We start from the raw sequence: 15,405 nt of genomic DNA on the forward strand, positions 1-15,405 counted from the left end.
TTTAGCACAGATATTTTAATATATTGGATTTTTGACCTTTGAATCTCCATGTTTTTGTTTAAGACTTTTTTATTTTAGTACTATATAGTGCAAATCGCGATGAATAGGTTATTATTATCTGTTATCGCATGTTATCGATAAGTATCGAGGACAACGTTGCATAGATATTTTATCCAAAAAATCCGACTTGCACTGGTTATGAATAAAATAAAACACGGCAACCAATGAAAAATACACTCCGACGTTCCGTTGGTATTTTACAACTTCTTCAGGGATAATTTTTTATTAATCAGGCAACGACAAAGAATATACATATAAAAGATAATTAATTTTCATATTTTGACGTTCTATCTTCGTAGTACAAAAAAAAAAATATTTTCCTTGTGTTTACTTACAAGCAATCTTTCGTTATTTTGTCATTTTTATACCCTACACCACTACTGTGCTACAGGGTATTATAACTTAGCGCATTTGTTTGTAACACCCGGAAGGAAGAGAGATAGACCCATTGATAAGTATACCAATCGACTCAGAATCACTCTCTGATTCGATTTTGCTATGTCCGTCGGTCTGTCTGCCTGTCCGTCTGTCCATGTTAATTTGTGTACAAAGTACAGGTCGCAGTTTTCATCCGATCGTCTTAAAATTTGGTAAGTCATGTTTTTCGGCCTAGAGACGAAGCCTATTGAAATTGAAAAATATCGATTCAGATTTTGATACAGCTCCCATATACATATTCGTCCGATTTTCGGTAATAATGCAGTAAAATGGTCATTTGTTAACCGATTCTCTCGAAATTTGTCAGGAAGGATTTTCTTATGACTGTCGACTACCGACAGAAATCGGCTTAGATTTAGATACAGCTCTCATATATATATATATATATATATATATATATATATATATATATATATATATATATATATATATATATATATATATATATATATATATATATATATATATATATATATAAACGATCAAGGGGGAGTCGATCTCCCTTCTTTCATCAGTAGCCAAGACGCATGAGGGACTACTCCCGATCCTCCCGTTGGACAATTTCCATTTAACAGCATCAGCATGCATTTTGAAGGCTGCATAGGACTACAACTGCTTTACATGCCATCACCGTACCGTCCCACTGTTCGTCACTTATTTAACTGCCCAGCCAGACCCACTCAATCTCATGGCAGCATCTTCCCTCCTTAACAAATTCAAAGGAACGATGTTGCTTTCATCGTAGCTTTTCGATGAGGATGGTTCCAACAAAACACTTAAGAAACCGATTATTGCTCTTTTCGTGGTGTCCGAAAGGATACAATGTTTTAGTTTTCCAGGTTTTCTCAAAAAATTCTGCAAATTTTGCACTTTCCTTCTAATGTAGAACAACCGACTTAAAGTAAAATTACAACTTCATTTGGCGAGTATTCTGTACCTAATGACTGGCTGCTGCCTTGAATCTCAGCCTTTTTTGATTCATTTTGGTGTTAGCTTTTGTATTTTCATGTAACAGCTGCTTTTCATACAGCAGCTGACCTTTACAAAACATCTGTTCAAAGATGCAAATTTCTGCGGGCAAAAAAGTTCCAGTAGAAATTTGCAGGTTTTCTATTTTGGAACTGTCAAAATTTGCCCTCTATTCTGCTGGCAAATAAGGTAAAGTTAAGTAAAAATTTTTGAGTTCCCGAACACAGCGGTTCTCTACGCCCTCCGTGTCAAGTATAGGAACATCATCCAAATCAGCTGTGTGACTGTTTTCTAGGCAATGTTGCGCCAAATCTGTTATTTGATTTCTCTTTTGTATGTCGTTGTTGTGTTCAGCTATTCTCGTACTTGGTACTATGTGTACCATCTCGCATTTGGCATCGTCGTTGTCTTTATATTTAGCTAGCTGGACAGGGCCCGCTGCGCTGCGGGGTGAGGTGGTACCCCAGACACTTGGCCCTGAAAAAATATCAGCATCGTGCTCTTCTCTCAAATACCATTTATTTAAATCCCATATTGCCATTGGTTTTGAGGGGAGTTTACAGGATGAGGCGTCCCCCAAACACATAGCCCCAAAATTTGTTATCAAATTCGTTTTCTAATCTCAAATACCTTTCATTTAAGCCATATATTGGCATAATCGAAAATTTTTCACCCTTTGGGGGGTGTTTTGGAGAGAGGGTGATGCCTTTAATTCATGGTCCTACATTAGGATATCAAATTCGTATTCTACACCCAAATATTTTTATTTGAGCCCCTTATTGCGATGGTCAGAAAAAAATTGTGGGGTATTTTGGAAAATGGGTAGACTTCCAGAAAAATGGTCCCGAAAGTGGGTATCAATTCTTTCTCTACCCCCCAATTCATTTCATTTAAGCCCCATATTGACATGGTCGGTAAATGTGAATGATTTAGGGGTGTTTTGGGGAGTTAGGTGGTCCCCCAAACACTAAGCCCTAAAAATATATCAGCAAAATAAGAGAAGAGAGCACTCTTCTCATATATTTGAACCCCATATTGCCATTGGCCTTAAAATTGGATATCAAATTCGTTTTCTGATCTCAAATACCATTCACTTAAACCCCTTATTGAAAAAGCCAGCAAATATGTCCGGTTTGAGGTATGGGCCCTAAAAATTATGAACTCCACTGTCTTTAAGACCCAAATTGTCTTGGTGAGCAAATACGTCCTACTTGGGGGTTGTTTTGGTGGTGGGACGTCCCCTAGACAGTTGGTCCCGAAGGTTGATGTCAGATTCATGGTCTACTCCCAAATAGCCTTCATTTGAACTCCATTTTTCCATTGTCGGCAAATATGAACGGCAGGTGTTTTGGGGTATGGGGCTTAGTGACTTGGCTTTGAAAATATATATCAGATTCGTGTTCTACTCTAAAATACCTCTTATTTGAGCCTCATATTGCAATGGTCAGCATATACTTCCTATTTGGGTGGTGCTATGGGGGTGGGGTGGCCCCATAGATTCTTTTCCCGAACATTGATATCAGATTCGTGATTTACTTCCAAAAACCTTCCATATTGCTATGGTCGTAAATTTGTCTTCTTTGGGGGATGATCTCGGGGATGGGCGGCCCCCCAAACTCTTGGTCCCACATCTGGATATCAGATTCCTATTCTACTCTCAAATACCTTTCATTTAACCCCATAGTGCCATGGTCAGTAAATAAGTCCTGTTTGAAGGGTGTTTTGGTGTAGGGCTGGATCCCAAGAAACTTTGTCCCAAATTTGGATATGAGATTCGTATTTTACTCGCAAATACCTTTCATTTGAGTCCCATATTGAGTCCCATATATTGGGGGTTGGGGTGGGCCCCCAAACACTTGGTCCAACAATTGAATATCAGATAAGTTTTCTAATCTTAAATACCTTTCATTTGAGTCCCATATTATGTATATATATATATATATATATATATTTAGTAGGTTTTGGGGTGGGGCGAAATTTGGATACCAAATTTTTATTTTTTGGTTTCTATAAGAGAGCTTAAATCGCACCACCCATCACCGAGATCTGGCGTTTCTAAAAATTAGGATAAGTGGGAGGTTCGCTAATACGGCAAAAACTGGGTTATTTGTCTAGCGATTCTCACGAAATTTGGCACGAAGGATTTTCTATTGACACATCGTTACTGGTAAATCTCATAGAAATCGGGTTAGGTTTGGATATAGCCTCATATACGCATCGTTCGATTTGATCTAATAGAGCCGAAGTCTATAGAGTTTTGCGCGGATTTACCGGAAATTTAGTACATTCAACGAAATTTGTTATTCTAAACACAAAAATGTTTGCTTGCTTAAACAACAGTTTTCGTTTACTGAAAAAGGGAAAGTGGACATTACAGTTGTTTAAGCAAACAAAGTGCTGCTGTACTGGTAAACAGTTTGTACTGCTATTTCAACAAACAAAATCTGCTGTTTTAAATACAAAAATCTGAAATATTGAAAATATATTGAAAAAAAAAAACAAATATGCTGAATTAAATAAATTTATTGTTTTTTTTTTTTTTTTATTTTATCATAGTTCTATGCGTTCAAGATCAGTTATTTTTGGCTGGCAGGGGTAACTACCAAACAAATGGTTGTCCAACTTATTTATTAGTTGACAACTGTGGGTGATTTTATTTATTAATAAAATCGCCATTTGCTTTTAAATAAAAAAATTCAAAAATTTGTTCGAAATGGCTTTGTAGCTCATTTGAACAACAATACATCCCTCATGATCAGTAAAGTAAAACAACAACAGTGCAATGGTAATTTAAACGGGGAAGTACCGCATGAGTGTTTTATACCTACTTGATGGTTATGACGCATGTGTGCTGTGTATTGTTTACATTAACGATGACCCTGCTTACTATGTCATAAAACGCAGCGCACATGTGCTCAAAACTCGTTTATAAACAGCGTGTGCAATAAATGACGAATACAAAGAGGATAATATCAGGGTGTGCAGTGTGGGTGTATGACCGGAACCTTTTTTCCAAAACTCTTCTCATTCATTTCTTCTAACAAAGCCTCATAAATTAAGCAGCAGTCATTTTCAGTAAATAATAGACTTTTCAGCAGTAGGCCTGCTGAAATTGTAGAACTACTGCTGTAATAGCAGAACTACTGCTGTAGTAGCAACAAAATTAACTACTAACAGTCAGCAGACAGTGCTTTCTATTTTTAGCAGACTTTTTCTATGCGCTTACTGATTGTTTTAGTACCCATCTACGCCAAAGTCGGGTCAGAATTAGATATAACGTCCATATATTGACGTCGCTCAATTTACACGACTTTTGCCTTTTTTTTACTTATTTTATGGGTGCCATATCTAATTCTGACCCGGGTTTGATTTTAGCAGGGGCTTTCAAAAGGGTAATAAAACATAAAAAACTTCCTGCAAATCATTTGAAATTGTAGTTTCTACTTCTTTATAAGTGTAAATCGGCGTTATATATACGATAGCTTATTCTAAATCCGAACCGATTTTCATCAAAATTAAAAGCGTTTGTCATTGGGTTAAAAAAGTGGAAACATGGCCAGACGGATAAGCATCAACCGAATCAGAAACATTTTCTGTTTCCATCCGCATCACTGCCACAGTAGTGGTGCAGTGTACCGTTCATGTTTTAACGGTAATTGCCATATAAATGTGTAATTGTTTACGAATTTCATTCTAGGAACCAAATTCCCTAGCTGGGCGTACTGTTGCACGTGTGATGCTCGTCCGATTTTGGGTAATATTGCAATAATGTGGTTATTTTGCAAACGATCTTTGCGACTATTGGTCAATATCATTCTCTGATGACTGTTGATATTTTAGGTGATTTTCAGATTTTCGGTTCAGACTAATACATAGCTGAGATATATTTCCGTACATGGCCCTATTTATACTTATAGAGCTGTAGTTATTACAATTTCGAAATGATTTGCTCGAAATTTGAGGTGGATTATTTTATGACCCATTTGAAAACTTCCACTGAAGTCCATCAAGATCGGTTCAGAATAAGATATAGCGCCCAATTTTCACATGTAGGGTAGGTGTAGGACATTATATAGTCGGCACCGCCCGACTTTTACCCTTCCTTAGTTGTTTATTACTAAGATTCTTTCAAATTAGCTTATTTGCACTCTATAGTACAATAGATGGCATATACATAAATTAATATGACAGCAAAAACATCCGAGCTTAGCACGATCACGATAGGCAAACCTACAAACCGAACGACAGATAAGTCATCTTGGCTTTTTACAAATACAAATTTGCCCACCAACATTCCATTAAGGAATAGGGGACGCCCTTTTTACAGACGAGTAACCTCTAAGGGACCTCCTTTTCATAGCTGGTTCTGAATGGCATACCGCAACTGGACACCTCTTTGGGGAGAATGTTTTATATGTAAAACGGAGATTACCGTAGCGCGGTGGTTATGCCCTCCCCTTATGGTGGGACATATGTGAGGTACTTTGCCATATAACTTCGCCCAATGTTCATGGACAAACTTGCATGTAAAATGAACACGTGTATATCTCGAAGACACAACGCTAAGATTTAGAAATTAAAATTTCAACAAATCATCCCGGATCTAACTCGGCAGCTGTTACCATTCATGGTATATGGTGTAAATCTGAGGGTATCAGATTTAATGGAATCTAAAGTCAAAGTTATGCTTAAATTTGTGATCGTTGGCAAATGCTAAATGGCTATTCGCCAATTGTGACACACTCAGGGTCTCCGTTTTACCGATGCTTTTTTTATGTATTAAGTTTTAAATGCAATTAGAATTGTACAACTGTGCCACTTTAGTCCACACTGACCCGTTTATTTGTGTGTGGCATGGTGGCCGACATTGAAATAGTTGCCCTTTTGTAGCTCAATTAAGTCTAATTGAGTTGAATCTCTTTACAACAACAATGGCAATAGCATTCATTCCATTAGTAACCGCAACCGTAGCAATAATCATAGCATACAGCATACGTACAAGTGTATCTTCAAATCTTTGTGAACTTACTGTAGGAGCACCTCGTACCCACCCCGTCCAACCACATTTGATAAAAAAATTTTAAAGCATTTATTAAATTTTATAATAACCCCAAATTTACTATTCGTTTTTTTTTTAGGCGAGTGGATGAGTATACCAGCCGGCATTCCGAATTGTCCTCGCGGCTTGGAGTACCTTACGAGTATAGATCAACTTTTGGTTAAGCAAAAGGTTGAACTTTTGGAAGCATTCACCGGTTTTGAGACAAACAATAAATTCTCCATTAAAAATGCTCTCGGCCAAAAAGTCTACTATGCCATTGAAGACACCGATTGCTGTACTCGCCAAATGTGCGGTCCCGCACGTCCTTTTGATATGAAAATCTTTGATAATTTCCGCAATGAGGTGATGCATTTACATCGTCCATTGGCTTGTTCGTCATGTTGCTTCCCATGCTGTCTGCAATCTATGGAAGTTTCGGCTCCTCCCGGCAATGTTATAGGCACCATTGAACAGGAATGGACAATATGTTCACCAGCCTTCCGTCTTAAGAATCATGTGGGTGATACTGTATTGCGTATTGAGGGTCCATTTTGTACCTTCTCGTTTTGCGGTGATGTGGAATTCCAGGTAGGTTTAATGACTTTATAAAAATGTGAATTAAAATTAACATCTGGAGCTTTGAAGCTATCAAAAACGGACAAGAAGCGAAAAATGAAAACGAAAAGAAGCTTGAATTTATTGCTCTATGTATTTAAGCAACAGGCTATGACACTGTATGAAAATATGGGTCTTCTGCATAATGTTTATGTAGCTTTTTTTATGAAAATAACAATTTTCTCTCTCTCTCTCTCTCTCTCTGTATGTTTCTTACAGATTGTATCTTTGACTGGGGAAAATATTGGCAAAATTTCAAAACAGTGGTCCGGTTTTGCCCGTGAAATATTTACCGATGCTGATTTCTTTGGTATTACGTTCCCCTTGGATTTGGATGTTCGTATGAAAGCAGTGCTTTTGGGGGCATTATTCCTTATTGTAAGTACATGTATATAAATTCGAGCGTTATATAATATTGTGGATAAACTAGTAAGCTCAGTAAATGAGTAATCACTCAGGGCTAGTCTGCGAAATGTGAATGGCAATGTTAATAGCCTTGACTTGATCTTATAATTCGTTTGATTTGAGTTGGATTGTGTATTTCCGAAAAAAGCATGATTATTTATTTCCAACACGGTTCTGCAAGCCTTCCGAAAAAAAACATACTGTATTTTGATTATAAAAAGTTGTTTTATGGCGTAAATAGGAATGTGAAACCTAGAATAACTAGCAAAGTAATCATATTTACATTACAGTCACATCGATTTTTTTTTGCCTCGAAACTTTATTTTTAATTTGAAGTTTAATGACTGCAAACATTTTTGTTTGTTTATTTAGTCAAAATAGCAAAACGCCTGTTAAAAGGCATTTTTGTTGCTATTTTAAGCGACATCTTTATTTTTAAACCGACCGCAAATCGGTTTGGTAGTTTTCAATTGTCAATTGGTAGTAAAGAAAACTCCCAGCAAACAATATGATCCGCTTTGTCTGACGACCCACATGTCTGCACATAGTCGGAGGAAACATACAAAAATTCTTATCGAATCCGGGAAATATGCAAAAATAAAAGTGAACCAAACAAAACATTCTTCCGACATGCCGTTCAGAATTCGTTACGATTTCTTTCTTAAATGTCGGAAGAGAAAAAATAAATTCCCTCAAACTCGTCCTAACCGATTTCTTTCCGGATTTGGTATGAATTGTCGTATGTTTCCTCCGGCTATGTGCAGACATGTCGGACGTCAGACAAAGTCGGAACATATTGTTAGCTGGGTGGGCTGTTGACGGTATGAAAGTATAGGTTAGCTTATAGTGGTAGTGGTAACAGACTCACTTAAAGCCGAAACAGAAAAATTGTTTATCTTTAGCACGTGTCTTTTTGACATCTGTTTGCAGAGTTGCATTTGTTCAACACAACGCTCAACGTGCACATTCTGTTTCGGCCTTCAGACTATTTTTGTCTATTGTGATACCACAGCAGCTACAGACCAGCCCTCTGGTAGGAATCGAACCCACGACCCCCGCACGCTACCAACGCAGCCACCGGGGCGACCGTATAAAAGTGTAACAAACATATAATCCACATAATTATATGTATATCTATAATAAAATTACATTGGTCAACAAAATGAAAAAGTTGGCTGTTTCCTACAATGTGTTCCTACCTCAAATTGATGCTATTTCCAAATCAGGCAACAATTATTCTCCAACAGCTTTTGTTTTTGGAATATAGAGCCAATTTTAAATGTAACATCTGCACACAGTGTTGTTGTTATCGGCAAACTTATTTTTCTGAGTGTTCTTAAAACACTTCGTAATATGAAAAAAAGCGTAAATTTTATATATAATACTTTAGAGAGTTTGATAGAAATATATCTTAAGGCAAAGATTCCTGGAGATCCGCTGTCTCGGCAACGGCATGTATATAGTAAGGTCAAGTCTATTGAAATTGCCCTTCACGACCTAGTTGCCTACTTAGGGGGTTCTCTCGCTGTTAAGGAATATACAATAGTAGGATTTTTTTGACATTGAAGGTGCTTTCAACAAGGTAAAATCGACGTCAATCATGAAGAAGCTTGAGTTTCTAGGTATCAACACTACCTTAAGAAAGTTTATTAATAGCTTCTTTACTAAAAGATGCATTGTGACAGGCTTGAGAACTGTAGATCTAAAAAGATGGGTCAGCTGAGGAAGACTTTGACGAGGTATACTGTCTTCTCTACTCTGGAATATATCCATTAAAAATACATTATTGTCTCTGGTGTAATGTATGCTGATGACGTGGGAATTGCGGTTAGTGGTATGTTTCCAGGCACGCTGAGAGTCATGGTGCAAGAACCTCTACGCGTCCGTTGTTGTTATTGTAGCCACATTTTCATGTGGAGGTGGCGATCCTCTTCAAGCTCCTGTATGTGAGCAAGCTCGTTCCGACCCAAAGGACCGATCGCCACGGGAACAAGGTGGCTATTGGTTATTTAAAGGCGTCAATAACTCGCCTTGTCATATCGAACATCATAGGTACTCAGTAATTGTGCAAGAGCCGGTGCTGCTCGGCCTCTCACCAAGACTTTCTGCTCGATACCACTGATTGTCCGCGACTGCCATTGAAGCTACTCCGTATGGAGCATTCCACTATCCGCAACCTGTGGACGCGCCTGGTAGCTCGCAACTAAGCTTCTCGTGACAGCAATGAATACCTCACAGATCGGACCTCAATGTTCCAGCTTGTGCGGTGCTCACAGCTATCCCGTGCCGGGACTACGAGTCCGTCTAAGACAGAAGTTGTCCTTTTCAGCAGGAGATACAAGTAACTTACAATAGCACCTGTCTGCTTGGGATAAGAGAATGTTCCATTTACTGAAATCGCAAAATACCTGGGTGTTTTGCTGGACAGCAACTTGAACTTTAAATCAAACATTTTGGAAAGGGCAAGAAAGACAACTCTTGCTCTATACACCTGAAGAAAACCATTGCCAAAAGTTGGGAATTTTAAACCGCCTGGCATGCACTGGGTATATATTGCAATTGCCAGACCTATAATGCTATATGGTTGTAGTTGTTGTTGTAGCAGTGTGTTGTACACTGTGGCGGCAGCCCCTGCCGATGAAAGACTCCATCGGGTCAATCCGATACGTTCAACCGCCATGGGGTTGATGATACATGCTCTATCGGGTTGTGGTCTGGTGGAAGGCGCTTCAAAAGTCCACTACTCAGCCGGATCCAAAGGATGGTTTGTTGTTTGAGCATCACAGCCACACTGAGGACGACACAATCTGATGCACAGAATTTAATGCTCAATGAATTCCTCTGGATATTGCGATTAGACGAATTACTGCAACGACTACTGTGAGACTAAGGGGGCTTCTCTTTTGTCGTGCGGCGGCTACGAACACTGTGTTATCGTTGACAAAATTACCGATGTTACAGATAGCGTGGATTACACAGCCGCTATTTGATGAAAAGTACTGTACCACTATTTGTGATAGAACCGATTGGAACTAAAATATCACTGGTAATAGAAGTTGCATTGACATATATACGGTTGCAACCCAGACGTCCAGGTGGGCTTTAGGTTGTACTCTAAAGCTCTAGAATTGGTCATGTCAAAAAGGTAACCCGACCACTGCAGTGTGTATCAAACGGAGATCCTTTCAATTAAGGAAGTGGTGGAATGCCTAAGATATAATGTCATAATAACGATTGGCACAAATATCTTCTCAGACAGCCAGGCAGCCATTAAATCCCTGGAGAACGTATTTCTGAACACAAATACCGCCCTCAACTGTGGCACATCTCCCAATGAGATGGCTGAACAGTTCAAAATTCACCTCTTCTGGGTGGCGGGTCACAGAGATATTGTGGAAAGTGTGGCGCTTGTGAGACTAGGAGCTACCTTACACATTCCAGAGAGGCTGGAATCTGTTGGTACGACTCTAGTAACATATAAGCTAAACATTCAGGATCAGTCCCGAAGGGCAACGAATTATAGATGGCCACAAATAGGGATTTGTGAACATTCCAAATTTATGTGGCCTAATCTAGACTTGAAGAGGTCTACCGCTTAGCTGCCTCAGTCAATGTGTACGTCATGACAGGTTACTGTCTGATCGGAAAACATGCTGACAGACTGAAGCTTTCAAGTAACGATTTTTGCAGAAGCTGCAAGGACGTCGAGGAAGAAGAGACTACCGCACTGGCAGTTAGAAGGATTTCCACTTTATGGATGGTTCAACGGTAATAACTAAAAGGATCTTCCTTCTGTTCCTGTGGTATCAAACTTTTAGAAGTTGCAAAGAGGACTCTCTTTGAAGCGTCATTTTAGATGGCATACGGTCCATCTATTAGAAGACTTTAAAGCATTGTTAGCAGGACTGATTTAAAAAGGCCTTACTAGTTTTCCCACTGGGCTGTCCCTTAAACCAAACCTACCAATTAAAAGAAAACGATAACAATTTCTGTTAACTAGGAATTAGAGAATAAAATAATCGTTAGTGTAAATGATTTTTTGTCATAAGAAAGAGAATCGCAGTACTGAAGAAAATAAATTACTTGCCTATTTTTCGACGTCGAACGAAGGCGTTCGTTCAGCCTGCAAACCAAAAAACCTGATTTCGGTTTTTGTATCTCATTTTAAATGAAGAATTTATCGAATGACAAGTCGAACAAAATTGGGTTCATGTATATGGTAACAGTTGCCAAAAATGGGAAGCAAATGTCAAAACCAGTGACTTGAGAATTTGCTTTCGAGAGAGAATTTTTTAGCAAAAATGGAAAGCAAAAACCAAGTGAAATTATAAAATTATACACATTTTAGCATTTAAGAACCTTAGATGCTAAAATGTGATAAGAACCACGGATTCTATGATAAGAACCACGGATTCTATGATAAAAATAAGGCGCCAAAAGAGTTTGCCTATAAAAATTTACGGATATCTCTCTTAAGCGTATTTCTGCAAATTTGGACACAAATCAGGATTCAAGAACATCATTAAGGATGTTAAATCTGCTGATTGAAAATGTCATCAAATAGGAGAAAACGTAAACATAGGATGAATGTTATAAGGTTACAAAATTGTATATCGGCTAATCGCTTGGGTTAACCGTATTCCTGGTGAATCCTGGGCACAAATAAATAAATTTGACGAGCTCTATTCCTTCTGACAAAAACATAAAGAAATCAGCTGTTTATATTGTCAATCGAATGAAAGCAACCCAAATTTAAATTGTTTTTACCAAAGAGCGTAAGAAAGAATAAAAGCTGGCGTTAGAGCGTGCTACGGGATGACGAGTGACAAATTTTAAAGACACAACATGTTTGAATTGCTTACGATATTTCGTTTTTCCTTTATTCCTACTTTCGGTTGCAAAGAAACAACGCAAAATACGAAAACATGTTCGAAGGAATGCCCGAATTACACTGTGTCAGCTGATAAAATTTAAAGTTTGAAGAAATTATAAAACCAAAACTGTATGTTTAGAAAACTGTTATTCTCCTATTATATTTCTCTGTAGAATTTATTGTTAATAATTAAGGTTGAATGGGTAGCCCACCATGAAAAGGTGGCCAGTCTGATCTGTTGTGAAAAGTAAATGAAAAAGTGAGACATATGTAATATTAAGAAATTACAAGAAGAGGGGTAAGCGCCAATACGGCGCTGTCGTATTCGCTAATCCATGTTAGCCCATGTTTACCAGAGCCCACGGTCTTGAGGGCCGCCATATACACATACTGATTTCGACAAGGTGATTGGAGTCTTTTAATAACCAATGACCATAACATTTCCCGGCGATCGGTTACCGGAACGAGCTTGACGAAAATCGCTACCTTCACATACTGTACAAGAGCCCAAGGCCTTGAGGGTCGCCATATATATATACTGATTTTGACGCGGCACGGGATGGTTGTAAGCACCACATCAGTTGCAACTTTGAGCTCCAAATTGTTGGAGTTACGAGAAGCTCAGCTGAGTGCTAGCGGGCGACTCCACAGGTTGCCATGCAATCCCATGGCAGCCGGCTGTACGCACCGGATTGACACGATAGATACCTTTATCGGAAAGGTCTGCCGCCTCAGTGTACAACACACTGCTACAATAACGACAACAGGTTGCGATTAGTGAAATGCTTCGTATACGGAATAGCTGCAATTGCAGTCGCGGACAATCAGCGGTATCGAAGGTAGAGTCTCCGTGAGAGGCCGGGCGGCAACGGCTCTTGCTTAAATACTGAGTGCCTGTGATACTCGATGTGACAATGAGATCTATTGGGGTCTTTTAATAACCAATGGTCATAACTCCTTCGGCGATCGGTGACCGAAACGAGCTCGACGAGAATCGCTACATCCACATACAAATGTGACTACAACGTCAGCAACAACAACTGATTTCGAAATCTGTAAATCCCTTTCCAGAATTTATTTTGCGTCTCCCTGAAATATAATGTATCTCATAGTATAGCTCCAATCCAGTCCCTGTCTCCTGAAACCCTCCTCAGTCTGCCCACCTCATCCATAGTGTCCAGAAGGGAAACTTGGCCGTATTCTGTCTCCCCGTGAGGCTCTGGGCGGTGACTGCCGACGCATCTCCTCGTTGTTAAATTCCCTCTCAATATTCGAGAAGGCGGCCCTCAGTTGGAGAGACGTCTCAACTTCTCGCATCACTGCGTAGAGGGCCGTCTTCTCCAACCTGTCCCTGAGTTATACCTGAAGTTCTTCGACGTCAGACCCTCTCTCTCCTTCAAGTCTTTTTTTTGTTAAAAAAATTGTTTTGATTGAAATGTCAAATGCTACGTTTTGTTATAAGCATAGTTTCCTCTTTACATTTACGATACTTTTGTTCTACATTTAGAGAGAGTATAATCAGGCCTTAACAATTATTCCGCATAAAAAATCTGATTTGCTCAAATTTTTAGGTGTGATAGCAAAAATGATGAGTCGTATGTAAATTGACAATTTTTACAAACATTTTCAATTACGTGTGAATACAAAGAGTGTCATGTCATAAGACATATACATGCCGTGTAATAGCGCCTTAAGTGAATCGCACTACAGGACATATCATTGAGAATTGTCTCCGATATAACTTTTAGTTTCCTTTAAATGGCCCATTGAATTTTTTTGTTGGTTTGAATAAAAATACGACATCACAATCCGACATCAGTATAATTTCAGCATTATTTTTGATTAAGAAATCCGGGCTACGAAAACTTTAAAATCCATTAAATGAATAAAAATATGCATTGATTTTGTCAATGCAGTTGAACTTCTCTATAACGTAGCAGTTGGGGACCGACGAAATACCACGTTATAGAGAAACTGACCAAAATAAGGTTTAATTTGACCTAAGGGCAAAAATAAACAAACACACAGTGTTTGTTTATCTGTTTGGCAAAAAAACTGCCGTTTGAGAAAGGGTAGAGATAACTCTTTGACATTTTGAATGCTTATAGCTGATGTGTTAAAATTATACGCAAAAATTGAATGCCCTAGGTGGTGTGTTAACCTTGCAGCAAGCCTCTAAATCATGTGTGGTCCGATTTTTTGAAATCGAAAATGTTGAATTTTACAACTAAAACTGTCCTTAAAAAATAAAAACTACCCGAATTTGTTCACTCAAATACCCATTTCGCGCATATATAGTTTCAAAATCATCATTCTTTAGTAATGGATGTGGAGAAGGCTACAAATCTTGTTTGGTGCAAAACGCCGTTTCTCGGCATAAAATTCAAAGTTGAAAATCTCCGAGACCAAAAGAGATATTATAGACCTCAAGCGGAATTTTTGGGCACTTTCCAGCAAATATTTTGAAAATCGGACCATAAATTTGCGGCCCTAAAATTTTTTCGAAATTCCGAGAGGCGGCTGACCAATAACGGCTTTTTTTACACAATCCCGTTATTTCTAAACCCGTTCTCAAACAGCAGCTAGTTTTTTCCATTCCAACCAGCTGTAAAGAGACTGTATACACAGGCATCCTAACGTTCTGAAATTTACTGGATACAGCAAATTGCGGATGGCGTTCCTGTTTTTTTTTTTTTTTTCATTTTTGAGTGTTCCAGCCAATATTCCTTATTTTTTTAAAGCCTTCATCAACTTTGGATTTAATATGGAACTTTTCTTCAATAGATTAACGTTTTCGTTTTGACTTTTTGTTTGTATGTTGTAACATCACTACATATGTAACTTATTTTTAACTGATATTTTTCCTTTTTTTTGTTCATAATTTTCCTATTAGTCGGCAGGCCACTCCAAAAATTATTTTAAACCTAAGGCCTGGTTATGCTCTCGTAAATGTAGGACAAATGAATCGTAAATGTAAAGAGACAATTATGCCTATTACAAAACG

At 38.4% G+C, this 15,405-nt stretch overlaps 1 protein-coding gene across 7 annotated transcripts in view; it reads left to right on the forward strand.

The window, feature by feature from the left end:
- The window catches only part of LOC106092417 (phospholipid scramblase 2), a 117,630-nt gene that overhangs the window by 78,161 nt on the left and 24,064 nt on the right, over nucleotides 1–15,405 (forward strand). For all 7 annotated transcript variants that reach the window (XR_009397000.1, XR_009396999.1, XR_009396997.1 and 4 more), the window contains 2 exons: nucleotides 6,606–7,096; nucleotides 7,343–7,501. Coding sequence is in view for 2 of the 7 variants with exons in the window: in XM_059362238.1 (XP_059218221.1) it covers nucleotides 6,606–7,096; nucleotides 7,343–7,501 (650 nt within the window). In the remaining 5 variants the exon portion in view is untranslated. The remainder of the gene's footprint in view (nucleotides 1–6,605; nucleotides 7,097–7,342; nucleotides 7,502–15,405) is intronic.

Source organism: Stomoxys calcitrans, chromosome 1 (assembly GCF_963082655.1).
Source record: "Stomoxys calcitrans chromosome 1, idStoCalc2.1, whole genome shotgun sequence".
Lineage (NCBI taxonomy): Eukaryota > Metazoa > Arthropoda > Insecta > Diptera > Muscidae > Stomoxys > Stomoxys calcitrans.